Source organism: Phoca vitulina, unplaced genomic scaffold, assembly GCF_004348235.1.
Source record: "Phoca vitulina isolate PV1807 unplaced genomic scaffold, GSC_HSeal_1.0 scaffold69, whole genome shotgun sequence".
Taxonomy (NCBI): domain Eukaryota; kingdom Metazoa; phylum Chordata; class Mammalia; order Carnivora; family Phocidae; genus Phoca; species Phoca vitulina.
The window spans coordinates 902,176-929,842 of record NW_022589772.1 but is presented as its reverse complement, the minus strand read 5'-3'; the positions used below and the strand labels follow the sequence as shown (position 1 = coordinate 929,842).

General features: G+C 35.2%; 1 protein-coding gene across 1 annotated transcript in view; it reads left to right on the top strand.

Moving 5' to 3' along the window:
- HTR2C (5-hydroxytryptamine receptor 2C) overlaps positions 1-27,667 on the top strand; it is a 285,831-nt gene that overhangs the window by 192,207 nt on the left and 65,957 nt on the right. The window contains exon 5 of the mRNA XM_032392744.1: positions 21,783-21,983. Coding sequence (XP_032248635.1) covers positions 21,783-21,983 — 201 coding nt within the window. The remainder of the gene's footprint in view (positions 1-21,782; positions 21,984-27,667) is intronic.

Sequence of the window (27,667 nt, the reverse complement as noted above, 5' to 3'; positions counted from 1 at the left end):
TCTTTTTGACTTATTTCGCTCAGCATAATACCCTCCAGTTCCAACCATGTCATTGCAAATGGCAAGATCTCATTCTTTTTGATGGCTGCATAATATTCCATTGTAAATATATACCACATCTTCTTTATCCATTCCTCTGTCGATGGACATCTTGGCTCTTTCCACAGTTTGGCTATTGTGGACATTGCCAGGAGCAAGTTTTTATAGCAGTTCATTTAGCCCTCACCACTGAAGTAACTCACATCTCATTGTTAGATATGACTCCATAGACCCTGCAGTGTGCGTGTGTCAGCTCATATTAGTCACAGAGGGACTCGAGGCGATCTAGCAAGCAGTGGGGAAGGTAAGGCAGCAGTGAAAGAACTTAGAGAGCCCATATTAGGTAATAGAGAGTATTCTGCAGTCTTTACTAGGCAATGTGGAAGAGCAGACGTTAACACAACTACCAAGGCCTCATTTACAATTTTTTTTCCTCAAGTGTTACTTTTAGTGTATTTTTTCTCTGACTTCTCTATGTTGCCTAGGCATACAACACTAACCAATAAGCATTTGAAGATACCTGTCTCGGTCATAGTAGAGGTTTCACTCAGAATCATACATATTCTCCCCAATTTTCATCACCAATGCATCCAAGAAAAAGGAAGCACTAATTTACATGGAATCAAAGGATAGAACGGAATGCAAGGTCATATCTTACTATAGATAGATGCTGTATCCAGATGTAGTAAATTCAGTTCCAGTCATGAGTAGGATCCCTGCACTGCTTTTGACAATTCAGGTAACATATTTGCCTCCCCACTATCAAGGCATACTTTATTCAGGTTTGTCTAATTTTATGAGTTAGTGCCTACCAAGTTGAACATTGACTCCATGATAGAATTCAAGCATCTGAGCACAGTTATAACCACTTTGACAAGTTCTAACTGTATGAAGAACTTTGTCAGGAGACCAGATTGAATATGTGCGTGTGTGTAATATATATTTATTCAAATGAATTATCATAATTTTATTATTTTTTAAAGATTTTATTTATTTATTTGAGAGAGAGAGAGAGAGCACAAGAGGGGGGAGCGGGAGAGAGAGAAGCAGACTCCCCACTGAGCAGGGAGCCCGATGCAGAACTCGATCCCGGGACTCCAGGATCACGACCTGAGCTGAAGGCAGTCGCCCAACCAACTGAGCCACCCAGGCGCCCGAATTATCATAATTTTAAGACTACTGCAGTTTTCCTAAATTTGGACACATTTCCAAGCCACAAAGAGTCTTTGATGAAAGTAGTAGTACAATGAGGTAAAGGATTAACAAAGAATTCCCCCATTCCATAAAAGTCCATTTATGAAACTTCTTGCACCATGTTCCTGAGAGAGCTACCTAATAAATTATTTTAAGTTGAGGCATTGAAATTTTGGAATCAACCACAGGGACTTTGCAATAGAATATGGGAGCTATCTACTGAATACTTAGCACTGGCTAGGATGTATTCATATATGATTTTAGCTGCATGGAGATCAAAATACAAGATAATGAGCTTTTTTATCCACTTCTTTTATTTGAGCAAATAGGAGTCTCTATGGAAGCTAACTTCAAAGTCCAACTTAATGATACTATTAGACACAGTGATGGGAAATCACAGAATGAAATCAGGAGATTTTACACAGAGTTTCTGTGCTATTTCCTGACACTCCTATTAGGAATATGAGCTAATTAATTTTTTTTAAAGGCAGTCATCTTAGAATGTGCCATAAAGTTTCACAAATTCAACTTTTTCTCAGAAATATGCATCAGTATTTCCAAAGAGCCAAACTATTGCCCAAAACTCCTTCATCTACCTTGGGCGCCTGGGTGGCTCAGTTGGTTAAGCAACTGCCTTCGGCTCAGGTCATGATCCTGGAGTCCCGGGATCGAGTCCCGCATCAGGCTCCCTGCTCGGCAGGGAGTCTGCTTCTCCCTCTGACCCTCCCCCCTCTCATGCTCTCTCTATCTCATTCTCTCTCAAATGAATAAATAAAATCTTTAAAAAAAAAAAAAAAACTCCTTCATCTACCTAACCAAACCCAAGCTACTATGTAGCCCTTGATGAAAATCAAAGCATTTCATCGTGAGGGTGCCTACTGGCTTCAAGTTTTGCTCAGGAGGATGCCTTTAGCTTTACATTTTCTGGTCTTATTTTACCGACACACTATGCTTAGGTCCTTTTTATCCAAGAATCTGAAATAATGTTATCATCCCTCTCTTATCATTCCTTAAGAAAAAGATAAATGGAGCCGCTGAAATATTGTCTATTCATTTGTCATCCCAAACGTTTAATGGAGCACCTAAAGTGTACTAGGCTAAGGTGTTGAATAAACATACTCTTTTGCCTGGAGGAATTGTAATGGAGGAAATGAACACAGTAGCTGATAATTGTAATCCCATGTGGCATAAATGCAAAGTTAGATCTAAGCTAGAGTTTCTTTTTATTTTTTTTTTAAGATTTTATTTATTTATTTCACAGAGAGAGACACGGCGAGAGAGGGAACACAAGCAGGGGGAGTGGGAGAAGGAGAAGCAGGCTTCCTGCGGAGCAGCGAGCCTGATGAGGGGCTCGATCCCAGGACCCTGGGACCATGACCTGAACCAAAGGCAGATGCTTAACGACTGAGCCACCCAGGCACCCCAGGCTAGAGTTTCTTATGAACACAAAGGGAAAGTAGTTAATGAGGGAGGAGGAAGAGTGCCAGGAATGGCTCCATGAAGGCCTTGAAACTAAGCTAGTGATGTTGTGTCTCAAACTCAGATTTGTCTAGTTTCAGAGTCCACATTCCTTCCACTGTAATATAATAAAGTAAAGGTTGTGCAATGCTGGACTAGCAACTAAACTGTAGAATAAGTTTCTTAATCTAAAATAATACAGTTCTATTTCATATGAGGTTGAGATGAAAAGAATGAAAAGCATTAAGAAATAGTTCCTTCTAGGGGCGCCTGGGTGGCTCAGTCAGTTAAGTGTCTGCCTTCGGCTCAGGTCATGATCCCAGGGTCCTGGGATGGAGCCCCGTGTTGGGCTCCCTGCTCAACGGGGAACCTGCTTCTCTCTCTCCCTCTACCCTTCCCCACTCTTCGTGCTTTCCCGCTCTCTCTCACTCAAGCTGTCTCCATCTCTCAAATACATAAATAAAATTAAAAAAAAAAAAAAAAAAAAACAGCCCTGTTACTGGTTCCAACAGTGTTCTGACCTAGCTGTCCTGGCTCAATGGCTGACACTCAAAAACATGTGAGTGGGGGCGCCTGGGTGGCTCAGTCATTAAGCGTCTGCCTTCAGCTCAGGTCCTGATCCTGGGGTCCAGGGATCGAGCTCTGCATCGGGCTCCCTGCTCCGAGGGAAGTCTGCTTCTCCCTCTCCCTCTGCCCCCCACCACTGGCACTCTCTCTCTTTGCATGCTCTCTCTCTCAAATAAATGAATAAAATCTTCAAAAAAAAAAAAAAAAGAGAGAAAGAAATGACATAATGTTAAAATTGTATACAATTACTTTGTTTTTACAAACTTTTGCTGTAGCGAAGAGACATTAAAGTGATCCAGAAAGAATAAAATAAAAACTTAGAACACTGGCTTTAGTATATGGCTTCTGAAAGTAAGGTTCTGTAATCTCCTTTTTAGTAGGAGGAAAGCAGAAAGTTTTTAACTTTTTTTTTTTTAATTTTTTTATTGTTATGTTAATCCCCATACATTACATCATTAGTTTTAGATATAGTGTTCCCTGATTCATTGTTTGTGCATAACACCCAGTGCTCCATGCAGAACGTGCCCTCCTCAATACCCATCACCAGGCTAACCCATCCTCCCAACCCCCTCCCCTCTAGAACCCTCAGTTTGTTTTCCAGAGTCCATCGTCTCTCATGGTTCTTCTCCCCCTCCAATTTTTAAATGACTGCTTACACCAAAAGCCTTTAGAATGCTGATCAATTTTCAGCGGTCTCAAATGACAAGGAGTCTAGGCTTTTGTCCAACAACATTCTATGCTAGTGGTCCCTTATAAGCCTTCAACTGACATTTCCAGGAACTTGTTGCAGGAACGTAAATTTGAGGCAGAAAGTAATTCAAAAAGCTATCAAAGTCCTTAACCTGCTGTCTGCTTCCCCTAAGTTTTGTCACCAGGCAATACATCCACTTTCATATTTTCAACTACCATCTACTAATGACATCCAAATCTAAAATCCAGGCTACAAGCTTTCCCTACAGTTTAAGCCCTTTACCTTCAGATTTTAGGAATGTTTTTATCCCAAGAGGAAAGTTTGTGAGAAAGCTCAGCCAAAGAAAAAAGAAGCTGATCAGCATCCAGGGAACAAAATATAAAGGTCGAAAGTTAGGAATGTGGCCAAATAGTTCATTTCATCTAAAGGAAACAGGACAGGAACTGAGATTCACCAGAGGTACCAATGGGTTAAATGAGGCTCTTTCCTATTGTGTTTATCCTGCTGTGTCCCAAGGCATACACAATTACTCCATTTTACCTCCTAGTCATTTCTTCTTGCCTTTTATTCTTTTGTTCTCTGCCTACCTGATTCTCAGACTTTGGCATATGACTTGTGTGTTCCTCAAGCTGTAGACACACAGCTTCCTTCCCAGGTTAGCCTTCGTTACCTCCTTGACCTGGGCTCAGGACCTTCTCTTTTATATAGTTCCACAGTCTGTCCATTATTACAACCCTATACCTGTCTCAACACCTTTTCTTTTGCTATTTCGTGTCTTCAATTTCAATTTTGAAGCAAGACTTTCATCACGTAAAAAAAAAAAAAAAATCTAGAAAAATTTCCACACCTCACCCCAAAATGACTATATGATGGTAGTCCAGCTAAAATATATTGTTTCTGATTTTAAAACCAATTTACAGAAATATTGTAGAGTGAATTATATAGAATATTAATTAATAAAATTGACAAAATGTGGCATAGTAAGATGAATAAACTGCTTATGTAGAGAGAATGGCTAAGTGTGTTCCTGGAAGCCTTGGAACTCTTGAGAGTCAGATTAAGCCTCTGAGGGTGTGAATTGAGGGACATCGCTAAAGTTGCTTAGCCCTCCCACACCAGCCAAAATATTTCCCTGTCACTTGCCACTCCCTACAATGCCAACAATAGGAGTTTAATCTTAATTCAAAATGCCTAATTAAGGGCGCCTGGGTGGCTCAGTCATTAAGCGTCTGCCTTCGGCTCAGGTCATGATCCCAGGGTCCTGGGATCAAGCCCCACATCGGGCTCCCTGCTCGGCGGGAAGCCTGCTTCTCCCTCTCCCACTCCCCCTGCTTGTGTTCCCTCTCTCTCTGTGCCTCTCTCTGTCAAATAAATAAATAAAATCTTTTAAAAAATGCCTAATTAAAATATAGATGCTATTAATGAAAGAGGTTTAAAAGTAAAGGAAGTGCCCAAAGATCAATTTTATCTTCTCAAAATTTCCCCCAGACCCCACTCTTCTGGTTTTTATTTTATTTTTATTTATTTTTTTAAATTTTTTTCATGTTTTCAGAAGTTTAACATGCTAATGTGTATAGAATGCTTTAAAATCTTTGGGTAACAAAAGAGATTTAAGTAGTACGGTGACAACGGTAATATAGTGAACTGTTCAAAGAACATACAGATGTCACAAAACATCTGGAACACTCATATCCGGGAAACCCTTACATACTTCTTTACCTTCACATGGCATTTCTCCTCCCTTTAATCATAGCAATATCTGCCTTATGGAAAAGACCAGGATCATGGTAATATGTTGCCATTTAGGCACTCATTATAGACATTTAATTCACTGAGAAATATATTAGCATATTAAATCTGCAGTTTGCCTATCAAGGCTAAATGTTTTGTGTCAGTGTATGTCTGAATGCATCGCCTGAGTAGAAGATAGGAGAGGAATTATTACAGGAAGCTGCTTCATGGAACAGTTTTCGCTTCCTGGCAAGCTACTACTTGTTTCCAGCATGCGCTGCCTTCATTAGTCATCCTGTAAAAACCACCAGTTCATGCTCCAAACATTCAGGGTTCCTCATGGTAAAACAACCATTTCTGTGCAGCCACGATTTTTGAGGTATTTTTAGTCCTACTACCTTCTCTCTCTTACTATTCTGTGAATGGTTACTCACCTAAATTGATTTCCGTGGAAAGGAAGCACTATCCAGAGTGGTAGCCACCCCAATTGTAGTGATCTGAAGGGGTACGTGCACCCCAATGTTTATGGCAGCAATGTCCACAATAGCCAAACTATGGAAAGAGCCAAGATGTCCATCAACAGATGAATGGATAAAGAAGATGTGGTGTGGGGCGCCTGGGTGGCTCAGTTGGTTAAGCGACTGCCTTCGGCTCAGGTCATGATCCTGGAGTCCCTGGATCGAGTCCCGCATCGGGCTCCCTGCTCGGCGGGGAGCCTGCTTCTCCCTCTGACCCTCCCCCCTCTCATGTGCTCTGTCTCTCTCATTCTCTCTGTCTCAAATAAATAAATAAAATATTAAAAAAAAAAAAAAAGAAGAAGATGTGGTGTGTATATATATACACACACAATGGAATATTATGCAACCATCAAAAAATGAAATTTTGCCATTTGCAACGACAAATGGCTCCTTCCTTGGTTACCCCAATTTCCCCCCATCCCTTACACGGTTTATACACTTAACAAAACTACATTAGGAAAGCCAGGCCATATTCTATGATGACATTCTCCAGTAGCATGGACAAATCCAGAATGTGTTTAAAGAGAATGAGGAAAATACCATCTTGTTAAGCCCAAATAACCTGTTAGTGAATTGAAGTAGCTGATACTAACTTCCAATCTTCCCAAGTAATACCAGTTTGTAAATTGAATTATTATGGTAAGTGGTGGATATGTGGTTAAATAAAAATATTAAATAGTATAACAAATATTTGGATATTTTTACCAGACAAAAGATCCTTTAATATTTGAGTTTATGATTCATTTTTTAAAAATATACTATAAATTTATGAAGTAAAAAAGACTTTAAAGTTTCACTTATTTAAATTATTTGCATTCATAAAAAGTCATACCACCTCACAGATGAAAATCTACACAACAAACTATCATACATATCTAAAATATATTTCATGATCTCCTTTATTAATGCATGCAAACGTTTAAAACTACACCCTCAATGATTAAATCATGTCAGAAACAGACTCAAGAAATAAGGACTTGGAAACTTTTTTTTATGGCTACTTAATTATACTTCCCTTCAATTTTTTTTAAATTTAATTTTATTATGTTATGTTAGTCACCATACATTACATCATTAGTTTTTGATGTAGTGTTCCATGATTCATTGTTTGTGTATAACACCCAGTGCTCCATGCAATACGTGCCCTCCTTAATACCCGTCGCCTGGCTAACCCATCCCCCCACTCCCCTCCCCTCTAAAACCCTCAGTTTGTTTCTCAGAGTCCATAGTCTCTCATGGTTCGTCTCCCCCTCTGATTTCCCCCCCTTCATTTTTCCCTTCCTACTATGTTCTCTTTTTTTTAACAAATAATGTATTATTTGTTTCAGAGGTACAGGTCTTATTCATCAGTCTTGCACAATTCACAGCACTCACCATAGCACATACCCTCCCCAATGTCCATCACCCAGCCACCCCATCCCTCCCACCCCCCTCCACTCCAGCAACCCTCAGTTTGCTTCCTGAGATTAAGAGTCTCTTATGGTTTGTCTCCCTCTCTGGTTTCATCTTGTTTCATTTTTTTCTCCCTTCCCCTATGATCCTCTGTCTTGTTTCTCAAATTCCTCATATCAGTGAGATCATATGGTACTTGTCTTTCTCTGATTGACTTATTTCGCTTAGCATAATACCCTCTAGTTCCATTACCGTCGTTGCAAATGGCAAAATTTCATTTTTTGATGGTTGCATAATATTCCATTGTGTGTGTATATATATATATATATATATATATATATACACACCACATCTTCTTTATCCATTCATCTGTTGATGGACATCTTGGCTCTTTCCATAGTTTGGCTATTGTGGACATTGCTGCCATAAACATTGGGGTGCACGTACCCCTTCAGATCACTACATTTGTATCTTTGAGGTAATACCCAGTAGTGCAATTGCTGGGTTGTAGGGTAGCTCTATTTTCAACTTTTTGAGGAACCTCCATACTGTTTTCCAGAGTGGCTGCACCAGCTTGCATTCCCACCAGGATTTGGAAACTCTTGATGACTGTTTGATGGAGGAGGCCCATTAATACCTTCATAAATTTCTTCCAGTGCAGGATAAAATACTTGAGCAAAAAACGCTATCCCCATCTTAGAGCCTGGTTCAGCAGACTGAATCAAAATTCCAAGTCTAAGATACCAAGTAACAGTTCAAACAGAGTATCTGGACAGTTTGAGGCAGTTGTTTGTCATGTCACATCAGGTGCTTTCAGTAGTCTTGAGATTCAGTATTGATAGAAGATACAACACAGGAGAAGATTTTAATGCAGAGGAGTCTAGAACTGAGATGAGATATGGAAGACCAAAAGTAGATATTCTGCTTCCAGATAGAATGGCAAATTATGTCTCTAGTCGATAAAGATCTCTTTCAGTAGCAAGGATGCTGAAAAATCTAGGTACCAGGAACCTAGACAGTGAGAATAGCTTGCCCCCACAGAGGGCAGGAGCTGGTTGTGAGGTGCTCCTAATACACTAATGGGTCTATTTCTCATTGGTCCAGAGGCTGAGTGGGGCTGATTATGTCCATAATCAGGGGAATTGTAACATCATACATGTGTAGACTGACATCTGTGTGATTAACTGAGCTATGTGAAACATTACAGAGTACTAAGGCAGGTTGTAATGTCAAGAAGTCTATAATGTACTAGGACAGATAAACAGAAAATTACAGTAAAATATATATGCTAGCCTAGAGATATACTCAGGGTACTATGGGAAGATATAAGGAGTAATGAATTCCATTTGTGTAGCTTTAGGAAGGGCTTCGTAGAAGAAGTATTCTCTCAACAAGGTTTTTAATTATGGAGTTTGCCTAGTGGACCAGGAAAGGGGTCTAAAGAAGGGATATTTTACAGATGTCATTCTAGGCAAAAGAGTCAAAATGGGGGCGCCTAGGTGGCTCAGTCAGTTAAAAGTCCGACTCTTGATTTCAGCTGAGGTCACGATCTCAGAGTTATGAGATCGAGCCCCATGTTGGGCTCCGTGCTGGGTGTGGAGTCTGCCTAAGATTCTCTCTCTCCCTCTCCCTTTGCCCCTCCCCACTCTAAAAAAGGAGTCAAAATGTACAAAGACGTGGGAAAAGAAAAGGGGAAAAATAGCTAGAGATGAGATTGGAGTAAAAAGTAGATATCAGATCTCAGAGTAACCTAATCCTTCTTTGATTACCCTAATTTCATAGTTGTGATCTCTTTACTCAAGTTTTATACTTGATGGCATGAGGAAATATCTGTACAAGATTATTTGTAAGCCATAATTAATGTTGTATTTCCCTGAAAGCTAAGCAACATTAGCTACCTAATGAAATCCTATGGACTTATTTTCATAATGTTTGTAATCATCTTTGGGATTTTCCTGTAAAGTTGTATAACACAAAACTATACCAAGTATGCACCTAACCAGTGTTAAGAATTTGTAGGACAACAGACATTCTCTATAATTAATTAGTAGAAAGTTAAAATGTGACTTGAGTGTTACTGAGAATATATAGTAATATTAGGTAATCGACATCTGTAATGTTATACAGTTCTTAATAGAATGACAAAAGCATAACAAAACAGAAATCCTCCTGATCCAAACTAGAGCCATGCATTGTTCACACTAGCTGAAAGAAAATCTGTGTTCATCTATAGAGTTCCACAGAGCAAATTATGTAATAAATGGTGTTCTGTGTTGTAAGCATTTCTGTCCCTCACTAAAATAAAGCTTTACTCATCCTTGGCAGGTTTTCCAGAGAATATTAACTAGAAGAGTGCCCTTTCTGTGAGACTTTCATTTCTGGCTGCTTCTACTTGACACTGCTTTATTTTGATCTATTTGACCGTAAATTCATTCTACTTCCTTTCAAAACCAATGCATTATATTTAGAAGGGCTAAAGGGATATTTGGATGATGACTCGAAAGATATATAGCTACTTCAGGCAATTAGGCACAGCTTTCTCCTTGATATTTGTCCCTCAACCCCGTGTTAAATAAAGCTAGAAAAGCTCCTTTTGGTTTACCTTAAAGTAACAATTTGTAAAAGTGCTGGAGACTGCTCTTCAAATTTCATACATGTCCTATCAAATCAAACAAAAAGAAATATAAAACCCTACCAGAAATTAATAAGGAGCGCTGAATCCATGGTAGAATTTTAAAATGTTTCTAAAAACTACAGTGATGGGACTAGAATTCAAAACAATACTAAAATTCAACCAAGGTTTCATCCCCTCAGTTAGAATGGGGAAGTGGTAAAAGGAAATCTTGACTCATTCCCAGCCATGGTTTCTAACTTATTAGGAGGACAAAGGAAGTTGGAGAATGAGAAAAACTGCATTAACTGAAAAAATTGGCCATACAGAAATATAGGGTACCATATAGTTGGAATTATTGCCAAATAAAGTAGCAATAAGCCTTTTTTAAAGCACAACCTTTCTGTAAATTCAAGCATGCCATGATTTTTATGGCTATTCTTTTAATTTGCCAAAAATTAAGAACTGCTCTACCTCAATAATCAACTTCCTACTTCTCAATTCAGTAGTCCCCCTCACCTGTGGTTTTGGCTTTCAGCAGTTTCAGTTACACAGGCCAGAAGCAGATGCTCCTCCTTCTGACACAGCTTCAGAAGGTCACTAGTAGCCCAATGCTGCGTCACCACGCTGACGTCATTCCCCTCACTGCATCTCATCGCCCAGGCATTTTGACATCTCACATCATCACAAGAAGGGTGACTGCAGTACAATACGATATTTTGAGAGAGAGAGAGAAAGACCACATTCACAAAACTTGTATTATGGTGTATTGTTACATTGTTCTATTTTATTATTAGTTGTGGTTGTTAATCTCTTATAATGCCTAATGTATAAATTGAACTTTACAAAAAGTATGTAGGTCCAGGAAAAACATAGCATCTATAGGGTTCAGTACTATCCACAGTTTCAGGCATCCACTGGTGGTCTTAAATGGATCCCTTGTGGATCACTGGGGGCCGCTGTATAAAATTCTTCTTTCCAACTCTCTAACTCCCTCATTCACAAATATCCTGTTCTGAGACGTCATTCTGATCTCCTTGATGTGCTCCCCAAATCACTTGCTTCTTCCAGACTTCACTTTCTTCCCTCCCTAGCCTTCTCTGAGAAGCCTTATCTCATAAACCTGGGGGGAGTTAAGTTTATCACACTCAGTATTTCCAGAACATCATGTGCACTACCTGTCATAGCACCTAACTCATTGTACTAAAATTTTTGTTTACACGTTAGCTTCTTCGTTATATAGTGAACTCCTAGTTACTAATATGGAAAAATTTTAAATGAAATACAGTACACATTGAAAAAGCAGGATGGAATCATGGCTTTTCATCTGTATATTTTTCTTTTTTTCTCTTTTTTTCATATGTATATTAATTCCAAATTATCAATTGCATCACTTGGAGCATGAACATCACCAAACCTCAGGGGTTTTAGTTTTAATCTGTAACTACATTATAATGTTATTTTGAGGCATCAATGATATCATCCATGTAAGGTTTCCTAGAAAAATTACACTTAACTAATGCTAGTTTCTTTTTATCTAATGAATGTAAGGATTTTCACTATATTATAAAATATATAAATACGGTATTACAGTAGGTTAAATGCAATACACTATAGTTCATGCTGGGAGAGCCTGAAAAATCATTTAATAAACTTCAATGCATACTCCTAATAAACACTTTCCAAAGATAGTAATAGAAAAACCATTTTTAATATATTCTAAGCCAACAGCCAGTATAATAATAATGTGCGGTTGTAGGAGTAAGCAGATAGAAACAAAAGGGGAAAAAAAGTACAGCAATGGGTGACACTCTTTATGATAAATGAGGCATCAAAGTCAATGCTGAAAGAAAACATGTTAAATTTGAGATACTCAACTCTCTTCACACTCAAAAATTAATTCTGGGAAGATTAAAAAGTTGACTCTTTAAAACTTACCCAAAGAAAAACAAGAAGAAAGTGGATTGGATATTTACTCAACTAGTGGCTATTTACCTAACACCTGAGATGAGCAAGCCACATTTGATGACACGAATCAGAACACTGACAGATTTGGCTACATATAAATACAAAACTTGACAATGGCAATACTTTTAAATAATGCAAAATAAACTGGAATAAAATAATCGCAGCAAGATCTAAACATAAAAATTTAAAAGATAAAGAAATGAGTGGCATAAAATATTTGAGACGATTATTAATGTTAAAATGCTGCATTAGAAAACATTGTAAAATATACCTATAGGTTTACTTAGGACAGTGTATATAATGTACCCCTTGATATTGGGAACTAGATATGAACATGACATTTCCATGTTCTCATTCATACTACTATTCAAAATCCCCATTTCCATTCTCTATACTAATAATATGGTCTCAGCATGAAAGATTTCCTACAGTTTCTAAACTCTCTGATGTTATAAAATTTGAAATTGTATTTTTTTACACAAAAATTGGATTGCGGACATCAGCAAAAATGGTGGACTAGGGACTTCCAAAATCTTCTCTTTGTTAAAGCGACAGGAAAAATGAGAAAAATTGTCAGATTCAACTAATTCAGGACTCTGGAGATTAACTGAAGGCTTACAGCAATTGGGGAGTGTTTATGCAAGAAAAGTGACTGAAACTTGGTAAGAGCAGCAATCCCTGTGGCATTTTAACTTGCTCCAGTCTCATTTCCCCTCTGAGGCTTCCAGGTAACCTTAAAAACCAACAGCCTCCAACGAGGGTGCAAACCAGCTGGCTAACAGCTGCCAGAGGGGAACAGAACAGTGTTAGAGCTCCTTCAGACCTTCATTTCCAGAGAATTGTCATGATTTGAATTATCTGGCAGTTCCGTAGAAGAATTAATACCAATCCTTCAAAAAGTCTTGCAAAGGGGCACCTGCGTGGCTCAGTTGTTAAGTGTCTGCCTTTGGCTCAGGTCATGAGCCCATGGTCCTGGGATTGAGCCCCGTATCGGGCTCCCTGCTCGGCGGGAAGCCTGCTTCTCCCTCTCCCACTCCCTCTGCTTGTGTTCCCTCTCTCGCTGTCTCTCTCTCTCTCTCTCTTAAATAGATAAATAAAATCTTAAAAAAAAAAAAAAAGTCTTGCAAAAATAAAAGAGAGGGGAATTCTGGTATTATCTTGACGCCAAAACCAGACAAAGACATCACAAGAAAAATAAAAAAAAACTATAGATCCACATCTCTTATGAATATAGATACAAACATCCTTAACAAAACACTAGTAAACTGAATCTAGCAATCTATAAAAACGGCTGAACACTAAGAAAATGGATATTATCCCAGAAAAGCAAAGTTGGTTCAACATATGAAACTCAATCAATGTAATACCCCTTATTAATCGAATAAAGGAAAAAAACTACCTGATTACCTCAATAGACACAAAAAAGCATTTGACAAAATCCAAACCCCTTTTGTGATAAAAAAAAAAAAAAACAACTAAAATAGAAAGTAACTTCCTCAACCTAATCAAGAACTTTGTGTAAAGAAAAGCTGTGTGTGAAAGGACACACATATATATGAGTTTGTTGTGTTTATTTGATTCCTACTGAAATTAAACTTTAGGGCGCCTGGGTGGCTCAGTCAGTTAAGCATCTGCCTCCGGCTCAGGTCACGATCCCAGGGTCCTGGGATCAAGTCCCGCATCCGGCTCCCAGCTCAGCAGGGAGTCTGCTTCTCCCTCTACCCCTACCCCCTGCTTGTGATCTCTCTCACGCTCTCTCTCAAATAAATAAATAAAATCTTTAAAAAAAAATAAATTAAATTTCAAATGTTCAAATTAAGCATGAAATTTTCTAAGTGGCTTGGGTGAAATGCTGTTTAAATTCCTTTCTCTTTCAAATAATAATGTTCTCCAAGAAATCAGATGACTAGAGGGTGGAGTCATGTAGCACAAATCCTCATTAAGGTATACTTGGTTAAGCAAAGACCACCAGGAAAATATTCATGATTTCTTCCATGTCCTTCTCTCTTTCCCACCACCCAAGATCCATAAAATTGTTGTCTTCCACTGAAGAAAATATCACCAGATTTTTTTTTTTTTTTTTTTTTTACCATTTGCCCATAGGAAGAGACTTAAAGTCAGCTTGAAAGGAACTCAATCGTAAATTATATGGAAAACTCCAGGGTATATAGACTGTGGGACTATCTCCGGGGAACAAATCCAGAGTGTTTTCAAAAGATATTCTACATCATATCAAACCTTTCAGGTGTCAGGAGAATTTTCTCTTTTTATTTTAGTCGATGGAAAATTATATTGTTAGAATATGGAGCTTAAGTTTGAATAAGAGGTGGGTTATTAGTTACCAGGCTTCTAGATCATTTAGGCTATTAATAATCACAACCAGTTCACCAGGAACAGAAGATCAGGTTGGAAGAGGCCTTCATGTTCACACACAGAAGCATCAATCAACAGCAAGCCCCTTGGCAGAAAGCGGAACTTCGTGGTGCAGCAGTTAACCTTCACATGGGCGGGGAGGTTGAACATCCTGCATAGTGCTGCCAGGAAATCCCTATTTTATAGTTAGGGGGCTGGCTGGTTGCATATGTAGGATGTCCCATCTCCCCGCCCACTTCATCGAGACACATAGGAGAAACATCACCGCCTCACTGAAGAACCATGAAATCTGCGTGTCACAGAAATACAGATGCTGCGTTGGATGACTAAAAAGGAACTCTGACATATGTATTTAGTAGAGGAGAGGGCACTGGGTGTCATCACCTTGGCTTGGAAAAGGCAGTAGCTCTGGGAGTGGCTCTGTAAGTTCAGGGTCAAGGTCAAATCGATCTGTAAGATCAAGGTCAAGTTAACAGTAAATTTTAAAAATGCCTCAATGTCAGAAGCAAAAGATTTTGGAACAGTAGTACAGAGAATATCCAATAATTCTAAATCAAGTTCAAGTGGGTGGAAACAGAGTCTAATTATCAGAGAAAAATCAAGTTACAAGGAGGTGGGTGTGATTCCAAGGGAGAAAGTTAGTGGCATGTTCCCAAAAGCATTTATAAGATATAATTGATGTTAGATGCAGTATCCAGTCATATCCAGGGAACTCTGTCAAAGGCAAAGTGATAGGAAATATCAAAAGCAGAGTTGCGTTTTCAAAAATACACAGGCAGGAATAAAATGGTAAAGCAAAATCCAGCCAATCCTATGGGCTGGACTCTTCTGCTTCTGAATTCTAGAGGGAGGATATAATCTCAGAATAAAAATAAGTCATTTAAATGGAATAAATACAGCTTTATTTTTAAAATGTACTGTTATACTTAATTTCCCAATTTTCACGGTAGATTGCTAAAAATTTCACTATGGACCCGTATATGGGAAATACCTATAGGAGACTTTGCTGGGAGACAATTCGTTCTGTTAATAATACCAACTTGAGTGACAGCCTGGGATGCCATCTCAAAAGACCCTGGAGTCCTAAAAAGGGTTTATTTGCTATGCAGTCAAATCTAGGTTAAGTTTCCAGTCAACCATCCCTGGCTTTGGCACTCTTTAGTCAGTGGCAAGTGGGCCAATCTTAGCCCAAGGAAAAGGCTAACTCTGGGTTGAAGATTCAATGTATTTGTATCTTATTTTTCACTCAGCAGCACAGACTCTCCCCTGGAATCCTGAATTCAGTGAATGGTTCAGAAATTTGTGGTTTTATGTCTAAGGACCCAAATGTCCATGCAAATTTATGGACAAACTACCATTTATAACATTCCCTTATAATTGCCTGTGGAGTCTGTAGAGATAGTCCCTCTTTCATCACTAATATTGGTAATTTGTGCCTTCTAATTTTATTTCTCCCTCAATCTGCCTAGGAGTTTAGCAGTGTTATTGATCTTTTTTAAAAAAAAAAAAAACCGTTTCATTTCATTGAATTTTTTTCTATTATTGTCCTTCTTCAGTTTCAATGATTTCTGCTTCTATATTTATGACTGCCTTTCTTCTGATACTTTCATTTTAATTTGCCCTTCTTTGTCTAAGACTTTAATATGGAAATTTAGATCATGGTTTTGAGATTTTCTTCTTTTCTAAAATAAACAATGTTAGAAATTTCCCTCTGAGCACTGCCTTAGCACCAACACACAAGTTTTGATGTTTTATTTTAATTTTTATTTAGTTCAAATTATTTCTTAAATGAATCTGAGTCTTCTTCTTTGAAACATGAATTATGTAGAACTGTGTTGTTTAATTTTCAAATACTTGGACTTTTTCAAGATATCTTTTTGTTACTGGTTTTTAGGTTAATTCTGTTAAGGTCAGAGAATAGACATTGCATTATATCAATCATTTTAATTTCTTAAGAATTATTTTATGACCCAGCATATGGGCTTTTCTGGTCTATTTTTTATGGGCTCTTGAAAAACGTGTATTCTTCTATTGTTGGATAGTGTTTTATAAATGTCAATTTAGTCAAGTTCATTGTTAATGCTATTCAGTTTTTTTATCGCTGGCAATTTTCTGCCTACTTTTATCAGTTACTGAGGAAAGGATGTTGAAATCTCGAAGTATAATTGTGATTGTACTTTTGATTTCTTCTTTTCTTTTGCTTCATGAAATTTTTTTGCTTCATGAAATTTGAAATTCTGTTATTATGTACATAAATGTTTAGGATTGTTATATAGCCTTGATAAGTTGACAACTTTATCATTGTAACATGGTCTATGTTATTCCTAGTAATATTATTTGATCTGAAATTTACTTTGATATTAACATAACAACTCCAGTAGTCCTTTGATTAGTGTTTGCATTGTGTGTCCTTTTCTGTCCTTTTACTATATGTTTACCTATATCATCATATTCAAACTTGTAGGGTTCCTTATAGACAGCATATAACTGGGTAATATTTATTTTTGTTCTTTTAAATCCAGCATGGCTGTCTCTTTAAATTGATACAATTTATACTTACACCATTTCCATTTAGTGCAAGTATTGTTTAGTTCGGAATTATGCTTACTATTTTATTGTTTTCTATTTATCTCTTTTTATTCCTTTTTTTTCTTATTTCTGATTTACTTTGGGGTTTATGCATTTTATTTTAGTATTCAATTTTTATTGATCTACTGGATTTTTTACTATATTTCTTCATACAGTTTTTTTTTTTAGTGATTGCTCTCTAGATTAAAATATACATACCTAAAGTTTCACAATTTCCTTACAGTTACTATTTTATCACTTCAAGTGAATATAAAAACCTTATAACCATATAGGTTCCTTTCCTCCTTTTTGTTTTAATTGTAATATGGGGGTAAATCTATACACATGGAGAAACTTCTCAGACAACGTTACAATTTTTAATAGTCACATGTATTTTAAAGACCTAAGATAAGAAAAATAATGTTTCCCAAATTATTTACCAATTCTGTTCTTCTTCATTCATTCATTCTTGAAGTTTACAAGTTTTCTTGTAGTATAATTTCTTTCTTTCTGAAGAACATCTTTTAGCATTTTTTAGAGCAAGTCTCCTGTCAATCAGTTCATTGTTTCCCCTCATATGAAAATTTCTTTATTTCACAGTCATTTTTTTTGAAGATATTTTCACTGGATGTAGAATTCTGGATTATGATTATACTGCCTTTTGGCCTCCATGATATCTGATGAAAAATTTGAAGTTGTTCAAGCCATTGCTCCTTATACCTAAAAAGTCATTTTTCTCAGCTACTTCAAGATGGTTTCCTTTATCTTTGAAGCATGATTATCTTTGAGTTTAACCATTTGGGTTTTGCAGAACTTCTTAAATCTGTAAATTTGTTTTTCATCAAATATGGGATGTTTTAGACCATTATTTCTTCAAATATTTTTTCTGTATCAATTTTTTCCCCTCCTCAGATTCCAATGGCTCAAATGTTACACATCTACATATTGTTCCATAGGTCCCTATTATATTCATTTATTTTCAATTTTTTTCTCACTCTTCTTCAGTTTGGATAATTTTTATTAATCTACATTCAGTTTTAATGGCTCTTCATCTGTCATCTCCATTTTTTATTAAGACCATACAGTGATTTTCTTCTTTCAGATATTATATATTTTTTCAACTCTAAATTCTCCATTTGGTTCTTTTTATAAATTCTACTTATTTGAGATGTCCTCTTTCTGTTTATTTCAAGAGTTTCCACCCTTCCTTCATTGAGCATGATTATGGTAGCTGCTTTGAAGACTGTAAATTTCTGTCCTGTCCAATTTCTGAATTTAATGTAATGGAAATGTACTTATTTCATTATTGTTTATAATATTTGTTATTGGTTTTTGGTAAATTATAAAATTTAAGGGGATTCCTTTCATCACTATATAATTAAAATTTTAATTAGGAATAGCTTCTGTATTTTATCAAACTATTCTTCAATATCTATTAAAAGGTCATAAAATATCTTTACAAATGTTAATATAAGGTATTATATTGGCAGATTTTTATGATATTGAATTACCCTTGCATCCCTGAAATAGTTTTTGTTTTTACATGGTATTATTCCTTTGACACTTTGCTGAATTCTATTTCTTAATATTTTGTTTGTAACTTTGAATCTATATCAATGAATGTTATTTGTCTCTAGTCTCATTCTTTCAGTGTTTTATAGATTTTGAAATTGACACTATATTATTTTATGAAATGAATCATGGGAACTTTTAAACTTTTCTATGGTCCTTCATCTTTTCAGACATGTTAACTTAATGAGATTACTTACCTTTTTGTTTCTTTTCTAGCTTTGGGATTATTTCTTTTTTTGTTTACTATCTTCTATAAAAGGCAAATACATAAAGAAATACTTACAAATTTATGTTAATGGCCACACAATGTGTAAAGATGTAATTTGTGACAATAACAAAGACAGAAAGAGATATAACAGAGCAAAAATTTGTATACTACTGAAACAAAATTAGTATTAATTAAACCTTGGTTGTTATAATGTTAAGGTTATCATTTTAATTCCCAAGTTAAGAAAAAAATTAAAATAATATACAGAAAAGGAAACAAGAAAAAAATCAAAAGTTACCCTATGAAAATCAATTAATCACAAATAAAGTGAATAACAGAAAAATTTATGAGGAAATGATATGTATCGTATAAAAACAAATAACAAATGTAGAAATAAATTCTTCTGGTAGCTGTAATTATTTTAAATGTACATGGACTAAACTGTCCAGATATAAGGCAAAGATTAACAGGATTGTTAAAAATACATGATGTCAGAATGAGTTAAAAAAGAACCTTCCTGTATATGCTGTCAATAAGACACTCATTTTAGATTCAAAGTCACAAATAGGTTAAAGTAAAAGGATGGAAAAGATATTCTATGCAAATAGTAACCAATAAAAGCTGAGGTGGCTACATTAGTGTCAGACAAAATAGAACTTAAGACAAAAATTGTTATGAGAGACAAAGAAGGACATTATATATTGATGAAAGTGTCAAAGCATCAAGAAGGTATAATAATTTCAACTAAATATGCATCCAACAACAGATACCAAAAATATAGGAAGCAAAACTGACAAAAATGGAAAAAAAGATCTAAAATAATACTTGGAGACATGAATATCCTATTTTCAATAATGAATAGAGCAACTAAACAGGATAAATAAGAAAATAGAGGACTTGAACAATACTATGAATTAACTAATCCCATCAAACATATATAGAACACCCCATCCAACAACAGCAGAAAAAATATTTTTCTGAAGTGCACATGGAACATTCTCTGGGATAGATCATATTCAAAACAAGCATTAAAATTTTTAAGTATTAGCATTCAAAGGATCTTCTCCAAAATGAAATGAAACTAGAAATCAATAACAGAAGAAAACTGATAAATTCATAAATATGTGGAAATTAAACACCACAGTCACTATTAAACAACCAATAGATCAAAGAAGAAATTACAAATGAAATTAGAAAATATTTTGAGAAGAATGAAATGAAAACTTATCAAAACTTATGGGGTACAGCAAATGCAGTGCTCTGACAGAAATTTATAGCTGTAAATGCCTACCTTTAAAAAGAAGGAAGATCCCAAATCAATAGCCTAACTCTAGATCTTAAGGAACTAGAAAAGAAGAACAAACTTAACCCAAACTATCAAAAGAAAGAAAATGGTAAAGATTAAAATGGAGATGAACAAAATAGAGAATAGAAGAAAACAAAAACAGAAAAGTCCAGGACCACATGGCTTCACTGACAAATTTTACCAAACATTTAAAGAATGAACACTGATTCTTATCAAACTCCTACAAAATAGAAGATGTGGGAACACTTGGTAACTCATTCTATTAGACCAGCATTATCCAGATACCAAAGCCAGATAATGACATTACAAGAAAAGACAAGTATAGACCAATATTACTTATAAATATAGATGCAAAAATCCTCAACAAAATACTAGCAAACTAAATATAACATCACAGTATACACCATGCCCAAATGAGATTTATCACAGGAATGCAAAGATGGTTCAACACGTAAAAATCAACCAATGTAATGCATCACATTAATAGAATTAAGGTAAGAAAACCACATGATCATCTCAACTGATGCAAAAAAAAAAAAGCATTTGACGAAATCCATCGCTCTTTTATGATGAAAACACCCAACAAACTAGAAATAGAAGGAAACTTCCTCAACATGATAAAAGGCATTTATGAAAAACCCACAGCTAACATCCTACTTAATTGTGAAAGAATGGAAGATTTTCTTTTCAGATCAAGAAAAAGACAAGATGGCTGTGTTTACTGCTTCCATTCAACAGTGCACTAGAAATCATATATAGAGCACTTAAACAAGAAAGAAAATAAAAGGCAAAGGAAAATTGGAAAAGAAAAAGTAAAATTATCTCCATTCAAAGATGACATGATGTTGTAACAGGAAATCCTAAAAAACCCTCACACACAAAATAGATCTAATAAATGAATGCAGCAAAGTTGCAGTATACAAGATTAACACACAAAAAGCAGTTACAGTTCTACATACTAGCAATGAACTGTCCATAAAGGAAATTTTAAAAAGGATTCTATTTACAAGAGCATAAAAAAAAAATCTCAACTAATAAGAGCATTAGCCATAAAAAGGAATAAAGTACTAATACATACTACAAAATGGTTGAACCTCGAAAACAGTATGTTAGTGAAAGAAGCCAGGCACCTATTGTGTGATTCCATTTACATAAAATATACTGATTAGTTAAATACATAGAGACAAAAAACAGATTAGAGATTTGCAGGGGCTGGGGGAGGGGAGATTGGGGAGTGATTGCTTAATGAATAGTGGTTTCTTTTTGGAATGATGAAATGTTTTGAAACTAGAAAGAAGTGAAGGTTGTATAATATTGTGAATGTACTAAATGCCACAGGACTGTACACTTTTAAATGATTAATGTTATGTAAATTTTATCTCAATAAGAAATAATGTATGTAACACAGAAGGCATTATCATCATCATCGTCATCATTACCATTACTATGGAAAATCATGTTTCCCAAATTTCACTTTCCTTAAAAAACTTCGATTATGAGAGGAAAAAAAAAAAGTAGACTAAAATGTAAAACTAGATGGTTTAATTTGGATAATGTGTTCTTGTCTTCTCTCTTTTCTTTTTCAGATTATGTCTGGCCACTACCTAGATATTTGTGCCCCGTCTGGATTTCTTTGGATGTTTTATTTTCTACAGCGTCCATCATGCACCTCTGCGCTATCTCGCTGGATCGGTATGTAGCAATACGTAATCCTATTGAGCATAGCCGTTTCAATTCGCGGACTAAGGCCATCATGAAGATTGCTATTGTTTGGGCAATTTCAATAGGTAAATAACTTTCTTGGCCATTAGAATTGCAGCGGCTATGCTCAATACTTTCGGATTATGTACTGTGAACAACGTACAGACGTCGACTGGTAACATTTGCGTTTAATCGGGATTCTATTTAAGAATTATTCTTAACCTATATATCTGATATTTAGGTTAACAATAATGAAAGAAATGTAATGTATGTTAATATGTAAATGTAAAGCTTCTATTTATGCTGCTAAATTATTTTATGCATTAGTATGCCAATGAATTCTGCAACACAGATACATAATCTTTGAGATATTTAAAACGATTTGAAGACAAAGATATATGGTAGTCTAAATTTTTTAAATATAGCATTAAAATCTTCCAAAAGATAAATCTATCACAGAGTATTAATCTTAATATTTTTATTCTAATTTCACATCTTCTTGAGTGGAAAAATCAATAGTGTCACATGAATCTTCATGAAGTAAACATGTCTAAATTTATGCTGTTAATTGATCTAAAATATACTATTTTGCCTCTGTTTTTAAATATCTTCTTAGATTCTGCTTATATAAAAAAGAGAAAAAATCCATTTTTTAAAGATTTGGGGGAGGTTGAAGGGAGAGAAATGATCATCTTATTGCTTATGATTGAGATATTCACAAATGCCTTAAAAATGCTAATATTCAAGTCACAAAACTTAACCAATTGGACTGTAAGGGCTTTTACAATCTTTTTTTTTTTTTCCTTTTGTTTCCTCCTCTTCCAGTTGGAACTTATATTTAGTATCTCATTAAATAATTCCTCCTCAGAGTAATGTTTTTATAAAAGATTCTGGTGAAGTTTAGAACAAGATCAAGACATCTATACAGGCTTCACTGATATCATCTGAAGATTTTGATTCTGGGTTTATTGATAAAATAAATTTAAGTTTTAAGATTGTTCTATTGTAGGTGAACACACACAAACAACACACACCTTTGGATAAAAAGCAACAAAACTTCTCCCAGAAAAAAAGTGAATCTATTTACACAGTTTGTCCTACATATTCAAGGGCTCATGGATTTTACTTCCTCCACTCCAAAGAGCTCATCTGAAAAAATGCCAGTTCTTACGGTGCTTACAAAGGAAATATACAGCTAAATTAAATTAGAGTATTAGGGGCATTGGCTTCTAATAATGACAGATGGGCAATCTGCAATGATGTTTGTGTTAAAGACAACAAAAAAGTATGGAAAAAAATACTATTAGCATTGAGAAGCTAATAAGATAGTGAAGAATCCAGAAAAAGACAGAAATCCAGGAAGAATGACTATGACTTTTGGGTCACTTTTGCCAAGGATGCATTTGCAAACCTGAAGATGTGACTGAATGTTGCGAAGCTCATTTCACATTCTCACAAGCAAAGAAGGTCTAAAGCAGAAATACAGAGTATGATAAGGTTCGACCAACTTGAGCTTATTTTTTGGATGCCAAAGACCTGTACACTAGAAATAAGGATGGACTAGGCTTAAACCACTCTTGACGTGAAATTCAGGCCAGGATTAAGTTATGTGTGTAACCAATAAAAATCTGAAGCCTGAAAATTGGATTAAGGTGATTTCATATTTTTCAAGTTTCTGATTTCTCTGATATAAGCAAAAAAAATCACTGTACACTTCAAATTATTTATTTTAATAATTTTTAATTCCAGTAGCTAGAGTACAATGATAAACAGACACATGAAAAGACAAAACAACTTGAATCAGCTATAACATAATAAAAGATAATACAAACAAACTCACTGACACTCAAGGTAGTGGAATTACCAGACATAAACTTTAAAGAACTATTTGTATTCTGTATATGAAAAATATAAGCTGAATTTAAATATTTCAGCAAAAAACTACAAACTACAAACAGGGACATTTAAGATTTGAGAAGCAGTTGGAAAATCTGGAGCTTAGGCATAACACAAAAACCCAAGAACTCAAAGGCAGTTTAGACATAACTAAAAACATTACTGGAGGTCGATTAGAAGAAACAGTGATGAATGAAGCAAGGAGAATTAGAAGAATACAAAAGAGAGAGGAAAGAGTAAGAACAGACATAAAACCTGGGTGGTGCCTTTGGTTAAGCGTTCAGCTCTTGGTTTCAGCTCAGGTCATGATCTAGGGTCATGAGATCAAGCCCTGCATCAGGCTCCACTCTCAGCACGGAGTCTGCTTAAGTTTCTCTCTCCCTCTCCTTTTGTCCCTGCCCCCCATGCATGTGCTCTCAATCTCTCTAAATAAACCTTAAAAACAAAATAAAACGAGACGACTTTTACAAGGTGAGAAAAGAATGGCAGAAGAGCAATATTTGAAGAAATAGTGGCTTTTGGAATTGAAGAAAGACACCGATTCTTACATTGAAAGAACTCAACAAACCTCAAGCAGAATGAATAAGAAGAAATCAACATTTGGACGCCTCATAACATTACAGAAAAAAAGAAAAAAATTGATTTTAAAGAGAAAAAAATAAAGAAATCATCTTCAATAGAATTATGATAAGATGGATGAATATCTTCTCAACAGCAACAAAGAAAAGTAGATGTTGAAATGACAGTGTCGATGTGCTGATAAAAAGTGAATGCTAAATTAAAACCATATACTCAGCAAAATTATATCTCAGGAACTGAAGTGAAATGAAGACTATCTGGCAAGCAAAAGTCAGGAGAACAAGACAAAATCAGACTCCTACTTAAGGAAATCCTAAAGGATGTTCTTAAAACAAAGGAAAATGGTCACAGATGGAAGAATGGAGGTGCAAGAAACAAGAACAATGAAAATGATATATGTTGAATTATTGTGTTGTACACCTGAAACAAATGTAACATTGTGTGTCAACGATACTCAAATTTTTTTTAAAAAAAGAATCACTGGAAAAAAAGAAAATGGTAAATATGTGGTTAAATATGAATAAAAATTGACTGTATAAAACAAAAATAATTATGTCTTCTGAAGTTCAGAATATTTATGGAATTAAAATTCACAAAAAATAGCATGTAAGTAAACAGGTTGAAAGTAAGCTTTATTCATTATCCAGGAGAAAGATAAAAATGATATTTAATATTAAGCTTTGATGAATAAGGTATAACTTGTACATTCAAAGGCAATCACTAATAGAAAAGGAATGTTTAACTTCCAAATTTATAGAGGAATATTATAGAATAAAAAAGCAAATCCAATAGGGGGCAATAAAAGATAGAAAAAGCAACACAGATCAGGTGGGAAAATATAAAAACGCACTAAGATGGCAGAATTGAAACCAAATGTATCAGTAATTATACTAATTGAAAATGGAACTCAATATTCTAAGATTGTCAGACAGGATTTGAAAAAATAATCCAACTATGTGTTTACAAGAGGCATATATAAATCATAAGGAAAGTGAGAAATAAAAATAGGTACTCCACACGAACAGTAACTGACAGAAAAATTGTGTAGCTTTATTAATAATCTGACAGATTTATAGAGGACTTTTCAGCAAAAAAATTTTTTTAAAAAGTTTATTTCATAATGATAAAAGATTTAATTCATCTGAAAGACATAGCATAATGAACTTGTATGTGTATAATAATATGACTTCAACATTACTAAATCAAAAATGGACAGAACTATAAAAACAGACAAATCTACAATCATGGTGTGAAATTTTAAACATACCTTTTTCAATAATTGTATGAGAAGAATGAACAAAGCAGAACTCAGTAACAAGTGAAAAATATACATTCCCAGCATTTGAACAAGAATATTTATCCAAATTGACCATATATTTGGCTATAAATCAATTCTCATTAAATTCCAAACTGTTGGAATCATAAAGTACATATTCTTTGGCTGAAATACAAATGAGATAGAAATGTTTATCAAAAGATAACTAGGGGCACCCGGGTGGCTCAGTCGTTAAGCGTCTGCCTTCGGCTCAGGTCATGATCCCAGGGTCCTGGGATCGAGCCCCGCATTGGGCTCCCTGCTCTGCGGGAAGCCTGCTTCTCCCTCTCCCCTTCCCCCTGCCTGTGTTCCTTCTCTCGCTGTATCTCTCTCTGTCAAATAAATAAATAAAATATTTTTAAAAAGATAACTAGAAAATCTCCATATATTTGGAAATTAAGAAATTACTTTCCAACAAACTTTGACCCAGTAATTTAAAATCCATTGATAATTCTTCCCTAAATCATTTATTATTATGTGATTATAGAATGATAATTTTTCTTACTTTATCATTCTTTCTTCCTCTCTTAGTTAGCATTATACTGTAAGGAAGAGTTTTCCCTCCCACCCTTTGTCATTTATTTATTCATATTGGTAAAAACTTTTGAATTCTGTTGTAATCAATATAACTTAAGTCATTGCTGTACTTAATTATTTTGATGCTCAAATTGTCCTAGATTATTTCATGAGAACTCCTTTTAATATGTACCATCAGTTTTTGAGCACTTACTTTCTGGCATGAATGATGCCAGATTCACCTTTTACTTTCCATGCCCCAGTTCTGCAATCACTCCTCTCATATAAGGAACTTGTGTTCTTTTTAGTGGTCAACTGTTTTATAAAACCAGATATGGAATCTAGGTATGCTCATTGCTACTAGGACATTTTTGCTTCTATGTGTCTATGCCTTTAATCCCAATCCAGTAACACAGGATTCTTCTGTTAATTTCCTAATTCTTTATTATTCCTCATTTTTCTCACAGTGAGCAACTGGGTCCCCAAAAAGCATCAATATATTTATTTACTTATTACTTATATTTTTAAATCCTACAATACAACAAATTCATTTCAGAATTTCTATCCTCATATCAGTACAATAAATAAAACACTATTTTAAAATTGTTATTGCAATTTTTTTTTGTCTTTACAATGTTTCCCACCAAGGGTATATAGCCAAAGCATTGTGTTCAAAATGCTAGGATTAGTTTGAATTTTTTTCTTCTATGTGGTTCTGTTACCAATTGTTTACTGTTAGGCACTTTTTGGTTTCTGTATACACTCAATATTGATTTACCCCACATTGTTGACTTTATTTTTTAATATGTTAAACCTTAATATCAAGTTCCATACCATATGATTTCACTCATATGTGGAATTTAAGAAACAAAACAACCAAGCAAAGGAAGAAAATGAGAGAGAGAGAGTCAAAGCAAGAAACAGACTTAATTATAGAGAACAATCTGATGGATACCAGGGAGGGGGGAAAAGGGAGGATGGGTTGAATAGGTGGTGGAAATTCAGGAGTGCATTGTGATGAGCACAGGTGACATATGGAAGTGTGGAATCACCATATTGTACACCTGAAACTAGTATAACACTGTATGTTAACTAACTAGAATTAAAATAAAGACAAAAAATATATTATGTTCCAAAAGTCAAAACTACACAAATAGTATACCCAGAGACATGTCAGTCTTTCTTCTATCTCTTGGTTAACCCATTCACTAATTTCTGGAGTATATTGCTGGAGTTTATTTTTGCAAAAAAAAACAAAAAACACATATATTGTTTTTCTTTTCTTAGATAAAAGATAAAATACTACATACATTAACATGTTGACGTTTTTCACTTGATAGTATGTCCTGGAACCATTCTCTATCAACTCACGGCAAGATGGTAGATGTAAACCCAAATATCATATAAATGGCCAAAACACTGCATTTAAAATCCAAATTCCTTCTATTTTTTACATCTGCTAGT